This window comes from Drosophila obscura, unplaced genomic scaffold (genome assembly GCF_018151105.1).
Source record: "Drosophila obscura isolate BZ-5 IFL unplaced genomic scaffold, ASM1815110v1 contig_179, whole genome shotgun sequence".
NCBI lineage: Eukaryota > Metazoa > Arthropoda > Insecta > Diptera > Drosophilidae > Drosophila > Drosophila obscura.
Genome location: NW_024542766.1, coordinates 5,549,629 through 5,566,491, shown reverse-complemented (window position 1 = coordinate 5,566,491; position 16,863 = coordinate 5,549,629). Strand labels below are relative to the sequence as shown.

General features: G+C 48.6%; 3 protein-coding genes across 3 annotated transcripts; 2 read left to right on the top strand and 1 right to left on the bottom strand.

Annotated features, from left to right (window-relative positions):
* Nucleotides 1-305: 305 nt before the first annotated feature.
* On the top strand, nt 306-3,373 carry LOC111082882. The gene is given in 4 exon segments (XM_022379116.2): nt 306-941; nt 2,051-2,141; nt 2,144-2,289; nt 2,357-3,373. Coding segments are annotated over 4 exon segments (1,065 nt in total). The 5' UTR covers nt 306-792; the 3' UTR covers nt 3,036-3,373.
* An 886-nt stretch (nt 3,374-4,259) lies between these two features.
* LOC111082865 (tiggrin) lies at nt 4,260-12,420 on the bottom strand. The gene is made up of 5 exons (XM_022379095.2): nt 12,253-12,420; nt 11,140-11,435; nt 7,781-11,079; nt 4,634-7,582; nt 4,260-4,566 (listed from the first exon to the last, which is right to left on the bottom strand). Exons 2-5 carry the CDS (start codon nt 11,423-11,425, stop codon nt 4,501-4,503), a joined length of 6,600 nt encoding a protein of 2,199 aa, XP_022234787.2. The 5' UTR covers nt 11,426-11,435; nt 12,253-12,420; the 3' UTR covers nt 4,260-4,500.
* A 1,608-nt stretch (nt 12,421-14,028) lies between these two features.
* LOC111082874 (protein adenylyltransferase Fic) lies at nt 14,029-16,454 on the top strand. The gene is made up of 3 exons (XM_022379108.2): nt 14,029-15,361; nt 15,418-15,621; nt 15,688-16,454. The coding sequence occupies exons 1-3, from the start codon at nt 14,427-14,429 to the stop codon at nt 16,079-16,081; spliced, it is 1,533 nt and encodes a 510-aa protein (XP_022234800.2). The 5' UTR covers nt 14,029-14,426; the 3' UTR covers nt 16,082-16,454.
* The last annotated feature ends 409 nt before the right edge of the window (nt 16,455-16,863 follow it).

The following is a 16,863-nucleotide window of genomic DNA, read 5'->3' as shown; positions in this document are numbered from 1 at the left end:
GAGAGTACAGTGGCCCCTGTTAACTGCGCACCCTTAAAATATACCGTTATTAACCCCTTCTGCAAAGAGCGAAGCGAAGCTTTATCCGAAAGCTTTCAGGCCAATAAACTTTCCAAGTTCGATTAAAGTTCAATTTAAAGTTCCAACTTGAACTTCCAAGCAGTGACAGCTCAAAAAGAAAGCCAAAAATCAAATTGAGAGAGCAGAGAACAGAGAGCAGAGAGCATTGGTAATCAGCTGATTGTCAAAAGTCGGCAACCCCCCCCCTGCCCACAGCTGCCAGCTGCCGAGGGAAAACAGTAACTTTGTCGCTTGGCTCCGTTCCGTGAGCCCCCAAATGGTCGTTGGTATCGCCATGGACGCGGGGTGCGTCACCCAGTGACGTCGACTAACGGGGCGCATGCAAAACAGTTACGCGTTCTGTGCGAGTGTTCTTTGTGTGTGTTTTTGTGTTTGTGTAGTCGCGGAGTTGCATTGAAAAACGCTTTACAAGAGTCAAAACAATAGCCGAAAAAGAAAACAACGCCAAGTACTAATAGGCCTTGACCCGAAGCAAGGCAAGCCAAGCGGAAAAGGTGGGCACCAGAGCCACAGCAGCAGCAGCAGCAGCAAGGGCTGTCGCCGCATCATGAGGCAACACCAATTAACAGCAGCAGCGACAGCAACAATAACGCGAAAGCCAACAAAGAGGGACAGGCAGTAAAGTAACCAGAGGGAGGAACCTGCAGAGAGGTGCTGGTGCTGCTCTGCGGTGTGGCCTACTTTTACGCACCTGCTCTGGAGCCCTGGAGCATGGGTTCATGTCTTGGCAGCTGCGTCACAGCCGAAGCTGCCACCAACACCAGCACCACCAGCTCCAGCACATCCACAGCATCGTCTTCCTCCACGGCCTCGACGTCCTCCTGTGTGGCAGCAGCGGCAGCTGCCAACAGCTGGCTTTGGTAAGGTCTCCCATCTCCTCGCCCCTGGGAAAGATAGAACGGTACAGCACTTAATTAAAATTTAATTTCGTTGACTTTGTGGCGCGCACAAAAGTGTAGAACGGGTTACTACCCCACCGAAGCATTCGCCAAATCCAATAAGCGCCCCCAATCAATACGAGCTTAGGCGCACAACCACACAGAGGGGAATGGGAGGGCAGGGCAGGGCAGGGCAGGGTTGGGCTTACTAATTAGCGCTAGGATTGCTCCATTAAATGCCTGCACGCTTGATGTCCGAGCGCCTTAGTCGCTGTCCAAATTGCATAAGCAAACATAATTTGTGGGAGAGAGTGGGGGGCGGTACTGGCCGTGGAGCTCCGTTCAATGGAGAAGGGTCAACAGCCTGAAAGTATGCAATGCTCGAGGGCCTGCATGTTGCCACAAATAATGCCACAGACGACGTGGCTTCCACGGATGTATGTATGTATGTATGGAGTGTATTGCACCAGTAAGCGGGGGTTGGTTGTTGGTCACACATAAACAAGGGAAAACAAAAGCCACAAGTTAATCAAGTCAAGCGAACGTGAACTGTACCCTATACGCCTTCCTACTGGTGAAGCAGAAAAACTGATCGAATTGTTCCCATTTTTATTACACAAGATGGAGCACAAATGAACAAATTTCTATAATAGATTCCATTCGGATTAATTGGCAGATCCAACTGACTGAATCTAGGCAGAAGTCGAATTTTTTTAATGTATTATATAGCGAAAAAAGCCAAAAAAAGAATTCATAAATTTATATTGGAGCTAATGCTACTGATTGTATGCTAACCAACACTCCTGATCCTTATACAGCACTGTCGATGGTTTTACAGCACTACCGATCATTATACAACACTTTTGATCATTGTACAACACTATCGACCGTTATACAACGCTCTCGATCATTATACAACACTGTCCACAACTGTACAACACCAACCAGCACTGCACATCTTCCATCAAATCAACCCAAAACCAATATACCCCCCAACAAATAAGCAACGAAGAAAACAAAACCAAACATTGAAGACCACAAAAGGTGCAACGTATGCACTGAAAATACAATTTGCATTTTGCCACTTACAGGCGTCGCCGCAGGCCCAGGGCTAGGCTGGCCAACGACGAGCAGGCGGAGCAGGAGCCCGAGACAGAGCTCATATCGAGTGGCGACAGGACAGGGACAGGGACAGGGGAGGACAGCGGTGCCAGCAGCGACGCGGCCTTGTCTATCGCATTCTGAAGTTCAAGAGGAAGCAACAATGCCCCCAGTTCCTGGACAAATACTGGGAGCAACAGCCGAGCTATGCAAAGCTACAGAATGACAGGTGCGTGGATGCCACATACACATATGCCCATCCACAATAACCAACCTCCAACCCCCTTTTTTTGTAGTGCAATATCCGATATACAGCTGCAGAATTTGGATGTTTTCAAGCTGCTCAATGCCCAGGCAACGCCCAGCAAGGAGACTGAGATGCATGGCAACTATCAGCGGATGGCCAGCTCGAGGGCCAGCTCATCGCTAGATCTGGAGTGGGAGCACGAGTACTCACAGCTGCGGAACTACCAGCAGGAGCAGAAGGAGCAAAAGGTGCAGCCAGCGGCAGAGAACGAGAACACCCCACCGATGGCGGCCAAACAGCCGCGTTACGCTTCCCTGGACCAACTAGCGACCGCTGCCTCGATGGCTGCCGGCAGCCATGGACGACATGGAGCCGCTCGATATCCGCGTCTGGGCAGCCATCGGCATGGAGGGTCCTTTACGCGCACCTCCTGCTGTTCCTCGACACAGAACTCGTGGTCGCACATCTCCACGCCAGAGTCGCTCGAGTGGGATGTCGACGAGGAGCGGGAACAGCAGCTGCAGCTGCGCCAAGAGGACGACAATCTGGACGATGAGACGCTCAAACTGCTGCACCAAATCGAGCAGCTGAAACATCATGTGCTCCAGGAAACGGGCGATGGCCTGAGCATGGGAGCTGTGGCTGTCGTTGGGGAGGTGACGGAGGGTCTGCAGTTTAGGGCCACGCATTTTGGAGGCGGCTCCGAGCTTGAGGCATCCATAAGTTGATTTCTACTGCGAAGCGAGAGAGTAGTTGATGTACATAAGAGTATTCTAAGAGCAGATGAATGAGGATCCTTTGAGGCCGTGTATGTAGTTTATTGTAATAGAATAATTCTCGATTTATAGCAAATATATAAAATAGATGGGTATCCCCGTAGACTCCAAATAACACAAAACAATGCACGCTCGAGGGAATGAAATGAAATGTACTTGGGAGAGTGAATATTTATTGGATCATTTAGCTGCCATCTGCTTTCAAAGATAATCCACACCAATAATTGATTTCTTTGATTAGATTTATTTTCATTTATATTTAATTGGAACTACTGGAACTGCTGCTGCTCTTCAGATCTTTTATTTTGAATAGATTTATTTTTATATTATTTATTTTTATTTATAATTGGAACTACTGGAACTAGCTGCTCTTCAGATCTTTTATTTTGATTTGATTTATTTTTATACTATTTTTTTTTTTTTTATTTATTTATAATTGGAACTACTGGAACTGCAGTTCCATCAAATAATCAATTTAAACCCTGCCAAATCTTATAAACAATCAATAACTGATTTAAGCGCTTAATAATCGGAATTGAATTTCATTTTATTTATTGGCATTCCTTACCTTGCCACAGGCGCCGTTGCGTCAAAACTTACACAATAAATTGGCATTAGAAAAACTATTTTCCCAATTTTTTAATTGAAAATGCTCAGTTTTAAATTCGTCAAGACATAACTACAAGCAAATACTATAAATTGACATTTAATTTAATTTGCAGGATTACCTAAAACTTCTCTTCCCAAAACTTTACTTCAAATCCAACACCTATAGTAATTTCCTTACTCTATCGAGCGTGTACTGTACATAGTATCTGATGATCCCAAGCAATTAAGTGCCTAGCCTACGAACCCATTGCATCAGCAGTTTCTGCTCCCAGAAACAAATTCCTCCCAAAAAAAAAGAACATTAAATAGAAAAGCCTTCGTCAAGCATATCGTAAACCCGCAACATTAGCAGCACAGATAACTCAATTTTCCTATATCGATTATAGAGTAATACGTGAATAATTCTCGCTTTTGAAAGTGTCTTACTTTGCAACGAGAAATCCAAATCAAATCAAACCAAAGCCTATTATATTTTCAAAGTTTATTAATGAAAACGAACAGAATACAACAAAAAATTACGTCCTTAAAGAGAAAGAAAGAGAGTCCCTTCAGAGAGAAAGTGAGTTATGGGAGCAAACAGAAATTACGAGTATATTTAGTAATCAATTTTTGTTGTGTGGCGGGTACAAGGTGTGACCTTTCTCAAAATCTCATTTATTTATTTATTTATAAACTAAATATTAAAGAAACATTTGTAGAAAATATATATGTGTGAAGTGTGTGTGTGTGTTAAGGTTTCGTTTAACAAATCGTAACTAAGTATTCGATATTCGATAAATGGCAGTTTTTGCTTTCTATATAGGACTCTCTAACCGATTTTGCTCTTTAATTTATCCCAGAACGAGGGCTCCGCTGTGGCCTCCACTTCCAGTTGCTAAAGATAAAATGTACAAAAATATTATTAGAGCTGTGCCTTAAGGGATTCTTGTGCCGAAACTCACCTTAATGGGCTGCTGCTGCTGCTGTTGCAGCTGTCCACTGGTGCTGTGGCCATAATTATGGCCTGCCCTATAGCCTCCCAGATCGCTGAGATCCTCCACTTGAACCTGCTGCTGCTGGCCAAGATCCTCGATATTCTGCGACTGCTGTTGTCCCGCCTCGTATTTGGCATTCCAGTCCACGTCCTCCTCCACTTGCTGCTGCTGCTGTCCCTCGTTCCAGCCCAGTTCGAGCTGCTGCTGCTGGCCCAAGTCCTCGACCTGCGGCTCCTCGCCTGCGGCACGACTCCATTTACCCAAATTGGCACTGGCGGTGGCCGAAGAGCCAGTGGGTCCGCCACTGGCCGAGGCATAGGCTCCGCCCACGGGCACATTGATGGTGTAGTCGCGGCGACTGTACTCGTAGCCAGCGCTGGGCTGGGCTGATACGCGACTGTAGGGCAATGGCGGCGGCGGCGGCGGCGGTGTGGACAGGATGGGGGATGGGCGGGGATAGGGACGTGGCGTCCGCGTCTCGCCCTCTAGGCCGGGTTCGTCTGTCTCATCGTAGCTCTCCTCGTATGTGTGTGGTGGCTGATCGCCACGATCCTTGGAGAAGATGGGCATGTAGACATGCGTGGAATTGGTCCTGCCAGGATCCACCACATAGCCACCATTCGTACTGCCACCCTCAGGCAGATCGATCAAACCCTGACTCAGCAGATACAGGATACGTCGCCAGATGACCAACTCCTGGCCAAACTTACCGTATCTGCTCTGCAGCCTGCCCAGCGTCCACTTGTGGGTCTTCACCCAGTTCTGTTCTTCGGCGGCGCTCATCAACTTGCGATGATTCAAGTAGGTCAGCCAGCGTAGCTCGCCCTCGCGGAACTGCTGCAAGTCGCTCTGCGTCATGCCGTAGTAGTGGGCAATCTTCTGGATGCGCTCCAGCTCCAGCTTCTGCCACTCCTTTAGCTCCTGCACGGAGATGTCGTACTTGGTGGCAAAGTCCTGCAGCAGCTTCGTGTCCTGACTCTGCCAGCTCTTGAGCTGCGTCTGGGTCATGTTCTGGGTGCGAATGAACTCGTACAGGCGATCCCTTTCGCGACGCTGCCAGTCGGTCAGCACTTTCAGCTGGCGTTGCTCCAGCAGCTGCTCCTCGGCAAATTTGCCAACGATAATGCGCTGCACTGGCGCCAGCTGGCCCAAGCGCACCTGATACACCTGCGCCAATTGGCTCTGGAAGCTGTCGTCGTGTGAAATGAACTCGAGCAGCTCCTTGTCGGTAATGATCACTTTGGTGACCACCTCCCTTAGGCGAATGCGCTCCTGTTCGTGCCAATTGTTCGCCTGTCGCACGGTGTCCGTGGTGAGGCCCATGTCCGCAAAGCGACTGAGCTTGTCGTGTATGAACAGACGCAGCGTCTCCACCGAAATCTGATATTGTGGCGCCAGCACATGCACATCCCGGAGCAGCAGCGTCTCCAGTGCCTGTCTGCTAATGCCCGGCTTGTTTACGGCCTGCAAGTAGATTCGCTCCACCTCGCGGCTCTGCCAGGACATGGCTGCACCACTATCGATCTTACGTTGATCGTGCAAACGCTTTAGCTCAACCCTGTACCATTCCTTGATCGCCTCCTCACTGGTCACACGGTGCTGCTGGCTGGTCTCCTGCTGAGGCTTCTGGTCAGTGCTCACCGCGATGAGTCCCTCATTCTGGGCGCTGTTCTCCAGCCACAGATGAATGTCCTCAATGGTCACATGATACTGGCGGGCAATCTGCTCGTGCACAGCCTTGTTGCGAATGAGATAACTCTCGAACTCGTCCTTTCTCATGGGACGCCACTTGGTGACGCTGCGAAGGCGCGACAGCAGATCCGTCTTCCAGATGGGTTGCTCCTGCTGCTGCTGCTGCTGATCCTGCCAAATGTTGACAATCTCCTCGTACTTGACATTATTCTGTGGCCTATCAATCTCTCCAATCAGAGTGAGACGTGCCGCCTCCTTTTGCACCCACTTCTCCACCTGCTCGACCGTCACATGATAGTCGCTGGCAATGCCATCCAAACGCTGCTTGTCCCGCTTCAGGAAGTCCACAAACTCCTGATAGCTGGCGCCATTCCGCTGCTGCTGCAGCCAGTCGTTGAAGCCTTGGCTAATCTGCTGCTGCCACTGGGTCTGCTGTTCGAATTGAACCAGACCGGAGCTCTGCAAGCGCTTCAGTTCCTCGCGTGACCACTGCTCCACCTGATCGATGCTGACGTGGTGGGTTTGCGAGAGACTTTCGAGGCGATCGTGATCCTTGGTCAGCTCACGTTCCACATCCTCGTAGGGCAGTTCCTGTTGCTTCTTCAGCAGCAGCTCGAGGAGACGCTGTTGCTCCAGCGCCTGCCATTTCGTGAGATTCTCCACTTTGCCCTGGCCCGTGCTCTTCAGATTGACCAACTGCTGGCGCAGCCACTCCTCAATCTCAACGACATTCACGGAGTACTGATTGGCCAGCTTTTGGAGACGTTCCCGCTCCTGATTCAATTCCATTTCGAATTCCACGTAGGTCAAATGATTCTGTTGTTTGACGAGGTTTTGTAGACGCTCCAATTCGGACACTTGCCACACACTGAGACTCTTCAGCGACTCTTCGGTGTTGCCACGCAGACGCTTCAGCTCCGAGATCATCCACTGCTCGATTTGCTCCACACTGAGGCGATACTGATCCGCCAGCTGATTGAGATGGGCACGATCTGCGAGCAATTTCTGTTCGTATTCCGCCGTGGACAGTCCATTCTTGTATTCGGCTATTAAATTCTTGATGTAATCACGTTCCACCAGCTGCCAGTTTTGCAGTTGCTCCATTTCGAATTGTCCTTTCTTGTGCAGATCCTCAATGACTTCTTTTACATAGGTCTCGACCTCCACAACACTCACATGATGTTGTTCGGCGAGTTTGATTAAGAAACGACGATCGTTTTGCACCTGCAAGCAAGAATAAATAGTTTAAGGGTTAAAAATTAATTAGGTACAAAAAAAGGAAAAAAAAAAAGAGAAGGAACGTTGTGAGTCGCTTCTATGGACGCGACTCTACTTTTAAACCATTAAATTCCATTTCGAATTCCACGTATCTAACGTTCCCCCTTAACTCTTCGAGTACTTGTATAACCATCTCTTGCTTACCTTGGCCTGAAACTGTTCCAGCGTAATATTCGAGTGCTGCTGGAGTAGCGACAATATGCGCTGCTGTTCGGTTCTTTGCCACGCGGACAGCTGCTCAATGTTCAGTTTGCCCTGCTGCTTCAAACGCTCAATCTCCGTTTGCACCCAACGCTCAATCTCCTCCACTGAGGTGTGATACTGGAAGGCCATTGTCTGCATGTGTTCGCGATCCTTTTCAAGCTCGGTGCGCAACTCCTCGGCGCTCCACTGTTTGTTCTGGCTGATCAATGCCTCGAGGCGTTCGCGTTCGGCCAGCTGCCAGGAGGTTAGGTTATCGATCTGCAGCTTACCCTCGTCGCGCATGCGTGCCAGCTCCTGCTTCATCCACAGCTCAATTTCCTCCACCTGAACGCTATACTGGCGCGCCAAGCGTTCCAACAGCTCACGATCCTGCCGCAGACGAGCCTCCAGTTGTTCCGTGGATTTGTACTGCTGCTGGGCAAGATTCTTGAGATGGAGACGCTCCACCTCCTGCCAGTTGGTGAGCTTCTCGCTGGGCTTCAACAGACCCATGCCAATAAAGCGTTGCTCCTCCTTCTTGACAAACTGTTCGATCTCCTCGATCTGGACATTGTGCTGCATGGCAAGGCTCTGCAGCTGGGCGCGATCCTTGAGCAGCCACTTGTGGAACTCCTCGACGGTATAGTCGCGATCCTGCACCATATTGGTGAGATTTCCACGCCACTCCAGCTGCCAGTTCTTGAGGCGTTGCATCTCGATGAGGCCCTCGTCTTGGAGCTTCTGAATCTGCTGCTTGATCCACAGTTCGATCTCCTCCACGCGCACCTGATGCTGCTGGGCGAGGCTATAAAGATGCGTCTGATCGCGACCGATCTTCGTCTCGATCTCATCGATGGACAGATCGTTCTTGTTGATCAGATCCAACAAACGCTGCCGTTCGATCTTCTGCCAATGATTGAGCTCCGTTTCCATGTGCAGACGACCCTCGCGCTGTAGCCGTTCGCCCTCCGCCTGGATCCACTTCTCAATCTCTGAGACCTGCACATTGTACGTGCTGGACAGGTCCTGGAGTCGCGCCCGATCGGCCAGTAGTTTCCGCTCAAAGTCTTCCAAGGAATATTTATTTTGCTGCACCAATTTGGAGATTTCCAGGCGCTCCACCTGCTGCCAATCCTTGAGTGCCTCGGCCTTGACCAGACCCTCGCTTTGCAGGCGCAGTAGCTCCTTTTTCAGCCACTCTTGAATGTCCTCGACGCGCACCTGATAGGTGTTGGCCAGCTCAAAGAAGTGCGACTGATCGCTCTTGATCTTCGCCTCCAGCTGCTCGACTGTCAGCGAATTGTGCTGGACGAGCTGTTGCAGACGCTCGCGCTCCTTCTGCTGCCACAGTACCAGCTCCTGTTCGACTTCCTTGAGCAGGCCCTCCGACTGGAACTTCTTCAGTTCGCTCTTGATCCAGCCCTCGATCTCCTCCACCTTCACCTTGTACATGCGCGCCATTTGCTCCAGCCTGGCGCGATCATTGATAATGGAGTTCTGGAACTGCTCGATGGTCAGCTGATTCTGTCCGACAATGTCGCGCAGATTCGTGCTCACGCTGATCTGCCAGTCCTTGATGTGCTCCTCCAGCTGCTGCTGGCCGCGCACCTGCAAACGTTGCAACTCCTCGCGCTGCCACTTTTCCAGCTCGTCGACGCTCACGCGATATTTGGTGGCCAGCGACTGGATGTAGTTGCGATCGTGGATCATCTGCTGCTGCAGATCACCCACCGAGCCCTGATGCTGCCGCAGTATGCTCTCGAGGCGCGTACGCTCCGAGCTCTGCCAGGCGGAGATTTTGGATACCTGTTCGTTCTGCTCCTTGATGAGATCCCCAATGCGGGCCACCTCACCGCGCAGCCATTGGGTCTGGTTCTGCATATCGCCCTGATACTTGATCGACAGATCCTTCAGTCGCTGCTGATCGTTCCAAATGGAGCTCTGGAGTGCGGCAATTGTCGAATTGTGCTGACGAATCAGCTCATCCAGACGCGCCTGCTCCTTGGTGTTGTCCTCCGTGAGGGAGCCCGAATTGGGATAGGTCTGAATGGGTCCCTGTGGCACATGTGGCACCTGTGGCGCCAGTGATTCGTTTACTTTATCGAAATACACATACAAACGCTGCAGTTCCTGGCGCTGCCATTGCTGCAGCTGCTCCTGGGTGACGCCATGCTGCTGGGCCAGCTGTGACAGCTTTCTGCCATTCTCCTGCTGCCAGCGATCAATGTCCTGTGCCGAGAAGCCATTCTGGTGAATCAGCCAGTCGAGGCGACTCCTCTCCTGCCGCTGCCAGGCGCTGGCATCCTGCACCTGCGACTGGTACTGTCCCAACAGCGCCTGATAGCGGGCGAGCTCACGGCGATGGAACTCCTCCAGCATTGGCAATGTGATATGATAGCGCTGCGCCACGCCCGACAGGCGATCCTCCTGCTGACGCTGCCAATCCTCCAGTCGCTGCGGTGTGGTCAGATACCAGAAGAAGCGTTCACGCTCCTCCCGCTTCCACTGCTCGTCGCGCGGCACCGACGACTGGCCAAAGGGACGCTGCTCATCCAACACCAATTTGCCATCCTGCCAGCGCTGCTGCGACTCGGAGCCACCCACAGAGCTGGTGCCGTCGGGATGCGTGGTTATGGTCTTGTTAAATCTGCGTATAACCACTGTGGAGCTGGAGCCAGGGGCGCTGATTTGATTGTAGGCACTGCTGGGTATGGTCAGGGGTGCACCGCGTACACCTCCGTCCACATGCACCACCGAATTGTAGCCCACGACTGTGGGTTCCATATTCTCGCGCACCCAATCGTGGATGGTCTTCTTCCTCGTGATGGTGGTGGTGGTGCTGCTGCCGGCTGGCAACGAGCTCTGCGATTGCGTATAGAAACCCTGATTCATTTGGGCTGCATTGCCATAGTTGCCCGTCAGCTTGGTGGCCTCTGTGCAGTTGCGATGCACCACATAGGTTTTGCCATCGATGACCTTCACCTCGGCGGGATAGGCATAGTTCTTGACCTCATCGAAGCCACTCAAATCGACTGGCTGAAAGGAGCTCAGGTCCACGCTCTGCTGCAGATTGCCGGAGCTCACATTGCTGGAGAAACGTTCCAGCAGCTCGGCGGCCTTGGACTCGAAGAAATTTGGCTGCGAAATGGTGGCATAGCTGACGCTGCCCTGTCTCATATCCGCCACCAATTGTTGGCTTATTTGCGAGCTCAAGGCATCCAATTGGCCAGCACTCTTGCCGCAAAGATCCAAAATTGAAGCTGTGTAAGCACAAGGCATAAGTATAAATAGGTAAAAAAAAAGGCTTAAAGACGACTCACCACTCCAGGAACCTGCAAAGCCCAGACTATTGCTGCTGCCTTGAGACAGCGCATTATATTCCTGCTTCAAACGATTCGCCAGCTCACGCACATCATTGAAGTGTGCATAGGCCCAGGTGCTCAATTGTGGTGCCGACTGCACATAGGAGGATGTTTGAGAGGCCTGTCCACCGCCATACGAAGACGACGACTGACGGGAGCTATAGCTGGATCTGGAGTAACCATCAAAGGCCTGACTGCTGGCCACAGCCAAGAGCAGGGCACACAAGCCCAAAGCTGCTCTCATGCCGGAAAAACTGCAGCGAGAATAGCGAGAAAAACTCATGTCATTCATAAAATAGTTGTATATATAATTATGGGAGAGGCCTTGGCGGACAAAAAATTGAAATCAGAAATTGCCTTTTGGAGGGCTCCGGTAATATAATTTTTTTATTTTTTTTATTGGTCTGTCGATAAGACCCGCGTGGAATTGAAATCTAGACCAGGCACACAGAGCCATGGGGATTATCATCGCGTTCTATGGGTCGACAAAAGGTTAATCAGGCGATAATATAAGCCGTACCATAAGTCGTATTCGAGTGCGGATCGTGTGTATATGTATATGTATATGGTATGTATGTATGGTTGTGTACTCTAATTGGGAGAAGGCTCATCATCAACATCATCAAATTTTTGGGTTCTTATTTGTTTCGGGACCTATGTGGCCTCCAAATTCCCTTTCCATCCGGTGTTCGGTGATAAGTGAATATACCCCTGGCACCCATGGACATGGCAACATGTGAACAATCCACACAAAACTGATGTCTGATTTCCTTTTGCTTCGACACCTTTCATAACACAATTTTATTTTCTTTTATTTTCCTTCCGTCAAATGGGTCACCAACTCAATCTCAGCCAATGCATTTTTCCTGCCCAATTTTTCAGTGTTATTTTTATTTCTGGAACGGCAGCCACTGCAGGCGCTGCTCTGTCGCTGCTGCTGCTGCAGGTTTATTTTTAAATTATATTATTTTTATATTTAATGCAAGTCTTTTTTTGGCTCTATTTTTCGACTGTTTCTTTTTTTTTGGTTTTTTGTGTGCTTTATGCAAAGAATTTTCTTTTTCTACTCACTTTCCAATGCGGCTGCACTTGTGCCTTGTATATTGCTTAGTTTTTGTTCGTTTCACAGGACACTTCACTGTACTTTCACTGCACTCCTACCGTTATGTTTGCGTTTTCTGTATTTTCTGTATTTATTTTTCGAATTAGAAACAACCGTTGCGCCTCGTGGCGCTGCCGCAACTGACTGCCGAGCGGCAGGCATTGAATCTTTTATTGGAAAAATTCTCAGCACTAGAGAGAATGACAGAGCGAGAGGAGAGGAGCGACAGAGGGGATCATCTTTGAGAGCGAGAATATTCTCTTATCACTTCGATGGCGCTCTGCTCTTGCTTGGGAACTTCCTAAAAATCAAACAAAAATATTTATCACAAGAAGAAAATAATAGATCCATTTGGCAACGACGTCATGGGCCCAAACGGAAAGCCGGTCCGGTTCATGAATGGCAAAACGGCAGCATTTAATGAGCTCATATTCCTACCTCCAAATGAATCACAAGCCGCTGGCTGGCTTCGGTTTAATTTTGTTTGCACTGCGAACGGGCAATAGATCAATATGCGGACTTGAAATAATGAATTTATATGCGTGATCTCATGAGAACTGCCAACTGCAGCTGCGTTTCTCAGAGAATGCCTGTTTTACATGACAGATTGGGGGGTTTGGCGTGGGTTTGGCGTGGATGTGTGTGTTTAACGAGTGTCTGTTTGGGGTGTCTCGCGACTGTGAGTGATTCAAAACAATTAGACAAGAAATATGCAAATCTAAAAGTGACCTTGGCGACCCCCTGCCCCTGCCCCTGCCCACTGGACTGACATTTCAATTGGATTTGATAAGACGAAAGCGAAATAAAACCGCAAAGGGGTTAAACCGGGCTGCGCAGGTTTTGCAGCATCCTGGCTGCCACTTAGAATGTTACGATTTCTATTGGACTAATTAGCATGCAACCACAAGATGATTTAGACAATATTTGGAGACCATTGTGGTGTGTGTTTTGAGGTTTATATTTCTTGGTATTGGAAGCTAAATTTTTGACAAAAATCAGTTCGATTAGATGAGAATATTAAAGCTTATATTTTCCATGGAATTGCGTATGATATTTTTGCCAAAAAAAAAACCAGAATGAATTACAGCTGAAAGATAACCAATAGGGGCTAGCTTAAACTTCCTAGAACACACACAAAATAAATATAATTAACAGGTATCCCATGGGCCGTGACATTCCCTCTCCTGCCTTTCTTTTCTTTCGTTTCTTTTCGTTTTCTTTACTAGGAATCCCCTCAAAGCCCCCCACAGAATACAAATCTGAAGTGCTCTTTTGGCCAACAACAAAAAAAGATACTTTAAAATCTCACCATAAATAAATCATAAATCATTGACCACATTATGTTTGGCTCGACAACGAGCTGTGAGATATTGCCTGAGATGTGACACCATGTCACAATGCGTTCTATAAAAATCAGCAGATTTATAAATAAAATAAAAACAATTATATTTCAAATTCAGTTAATGACGAGTGGGGGGTTACTCATCACCTGGCGAGCAGACTCAGGCGGGATTCTTAGGAAAAATGTAAACAACAAAATGCAAAAATAATACTTAACCAAAATCCGGTTTTTAGGCAAATTTCAAGTTCAAATTTGAAATTTGAAATAAGATGTGCCAGCGCCATCTGTTGTACGCAGTGCTGTAAAACACTAAGGCACAATTTTTTTTTGAATGACTTCCCTCTCTAGGTCTTACACCTTGCAGCTCCTTAGATATGTATCGGCTAGGCGCATAAAATATCGCATAATTGACGCACCTTTTGGACAAAAAAGTTAAAAATATATTTAAAAAATAATGCAATAAGTGAGAGGCTGGACAAATTAGCTTATATAGTAGATAATTGATTAATTAATGGAACAAAATTATGTGCACAGTGCTGAGTGTGCTAGCCAGCGAATAATTCCAAACCGAAAATCAGAAAATGAATAAAAATAACGTTTAAGGTGCTTCAACACTTGACAAAACGCAGAAGAGAAGAAGCACAAACTACGTGGTGTTCTTGTGTGCGCCAGAAACTTGTGGAAATAATTGAGTATAACACACAAGCCACAATTAGTGAGAATCGGTGGAAAATGTACCTGCTGTGCACTGTGGCCAAAATTCGTGTAAAACATAAACTGTCATAGAGAGAGAAAGGAAGCATGGGCATGGCCATTCTGCATGCGCCCGAGCAAGTGAACGCGGAAGCGGAAGCCAGAGTCACCAGCAGCTGTCCAACAACAGAGAAGAAGTCGAAGGAGCAGCAGCAGCAGCATCAGCTTCCATATGGCAGAACATCGAAACGCGTGCAGTTCTATCGTTTTGCTTTGTTTTTCATTGCTGGCAGCTTTGCGGCCTTCTCCTTTCATGCGTTGACATCATCATCCAGCTGGAGGCTGCGGCATCAATTGCATCATCTGCCCAATGCCCACTATCTGCAGACGCGGGACGAATTCGCCGTCTACTCGGTGGAGGAGCTGAATGCGTTCAAGGAGTTCTACGACAAGAGCATCAGCGACAGCGTTGGCTCCAGCTATTCGGAGGCGGAGCAGACCAACATCAAAGAGGCTTTGGGCGCGCTACGGCTCGCCCAGGATATGCATCTGTCGGGCAAGGATGACAAGGCGTCGCGACTGTTTGAGCATGCCCTGGCCCTGGCGCCCAAGCATCCGGAGGTGCTGCTGCGTTACGGCGAGTTCCTGGAGCACAATCAACGCAACATTGTGCTGGCGGATCAGTACTACTTTCAAGCGTTAACCATCTGTCCGAGCAACTCGGAGGCATTGGCCAATCGCCAGCGCACGGCAGATGTGGTGCAAACGCTGGATGAGCGGCGTTTGCTATCGCTGGACTCCAAACGGGACGCCCTGTCGGCCATACACGAATCGAGCTCGGCTCTGCGTCGCGCCAAGAAGGAGGCTTACTTCCAGCACATCTACCACTCGGTGGGCATTGAGGGCAACACCATGACACTGGCCCAGACGCGATCCATTCTGGAGACACGCATGGCCGTCGATGGCAAGTCCATAGACGAACACAACGAAATCCTGGGCATGGATCTGGCCATGAAGTACATCAATGCGAGCCTGGTGCAAAAGTAAGCAAATAAATGAATTTATTTTGCACTCAGCTAATGGAAAATATCCTTTAAAGACTGGAGATAACCATCAAGGACATACTGGAGCTGCATCGTCGCGTTCTGGGGCATGTGGATCCCATTGAGGGCGGCGAATTCAGGCGGAATCAGGTCTATGTGGGTGGCCATGTGCCGCCCGGACCTGGCGATTTGGCGCTGCTTATGCAACGCTTCGAACGGTGGCTAAATTCCGAGCACAGCAGCTCCCTGCATCCTGTAAAGTGAGTGGAGGAAATCCAATCCAATTGATGGATTCATATACTCAAGCAATCTGTTTTACTTTGCAGCTATGCTGCCTACGCGCACTACAAACTGGTGCACATACATCCCTTTATCGATGGCAATGGACGCACTTCGCGTCTCCTGATGAACACCCTGCTGATGCGTGCTGGCTATCCGCCCGTAATCATACCGAAGCAACAGCGCAGCAAATACTATCACTTCCTGAAGCTGGCCAATGAGGGTGATATACGCCCCTTTGTGCGTTTCATTGCGGACTGCACCGAACGAACGCTGGATCTGTATTTGTGGGCCACCAGCGATCTGCCCCAACAGATACCCATGCTCATACAAACGGAGAGCGAGGCGGGCGAGCAGCTCGCCCAAATGGCCCACATCAAAGCTCAAAGCGCATCCATACCGGAATTCTATGAGTTCTCCGGCTCGGGATTTATGCCCTGACACCAAATTAGCAAATTCTTTCAGTTATTTATTTTTGTGTATATATTTTTTTAGCGTATTAGCGTACAATTCTTTCTCCGCTTTGTGTGTAGTTTATTTAATGCCGTGTTTTGTCAGACTGTGATCGTATTTAAGCTTAAAGAACTAACCAAAAAATAACAATCTGCTGCTTGACAGATTATGCAAATCAATGCACAAAACAAATCAATCAGTGCGAGTAGTGCTACGAGTATACATATATTAAAATTAAGTAGCAACTTGTATTGTGTGTATGTGTAAGCCTACAAATATTGTGGCGTTTATTCCAAGTTTGAGGGAAATCTCGAGGTGTTCCCTGGACAACGTGTAAATATGACATATGCTAAGAAACTGATTTGATGCTGTAGTTTTTCTTTAAGAATTTTTTTTGCTGGGTTTCGTAAGAGAAATCTAATAGCCTAGGCCCTACGGTTTTATTGTGCACTTTTTGAGCAGTGGATTGGTGTAGCAAGAAAAATCGTACATTAGGACATTAAATATGTCATTAAAGGGCCATATTTATTGCATAAGTTCACATGCGAGTGGGTTAAACCAGATATTATAATAGTAAGATGCGTAGTGATTGAAATGCCCATACATTTCCATAGTATACCATTTTTTTTGACTGCCTGCAGACACTCTTAAAAACGAACATGCCTGATCGATGGGCGAGCTTTCAGCTCAGCTAAGCAGCAATGTGCGCCCTTGGAATGGCGGCAGCGTGTTTGATTTTTTACGCTTTCAGCTGGTGTGTGCCGTGCGAG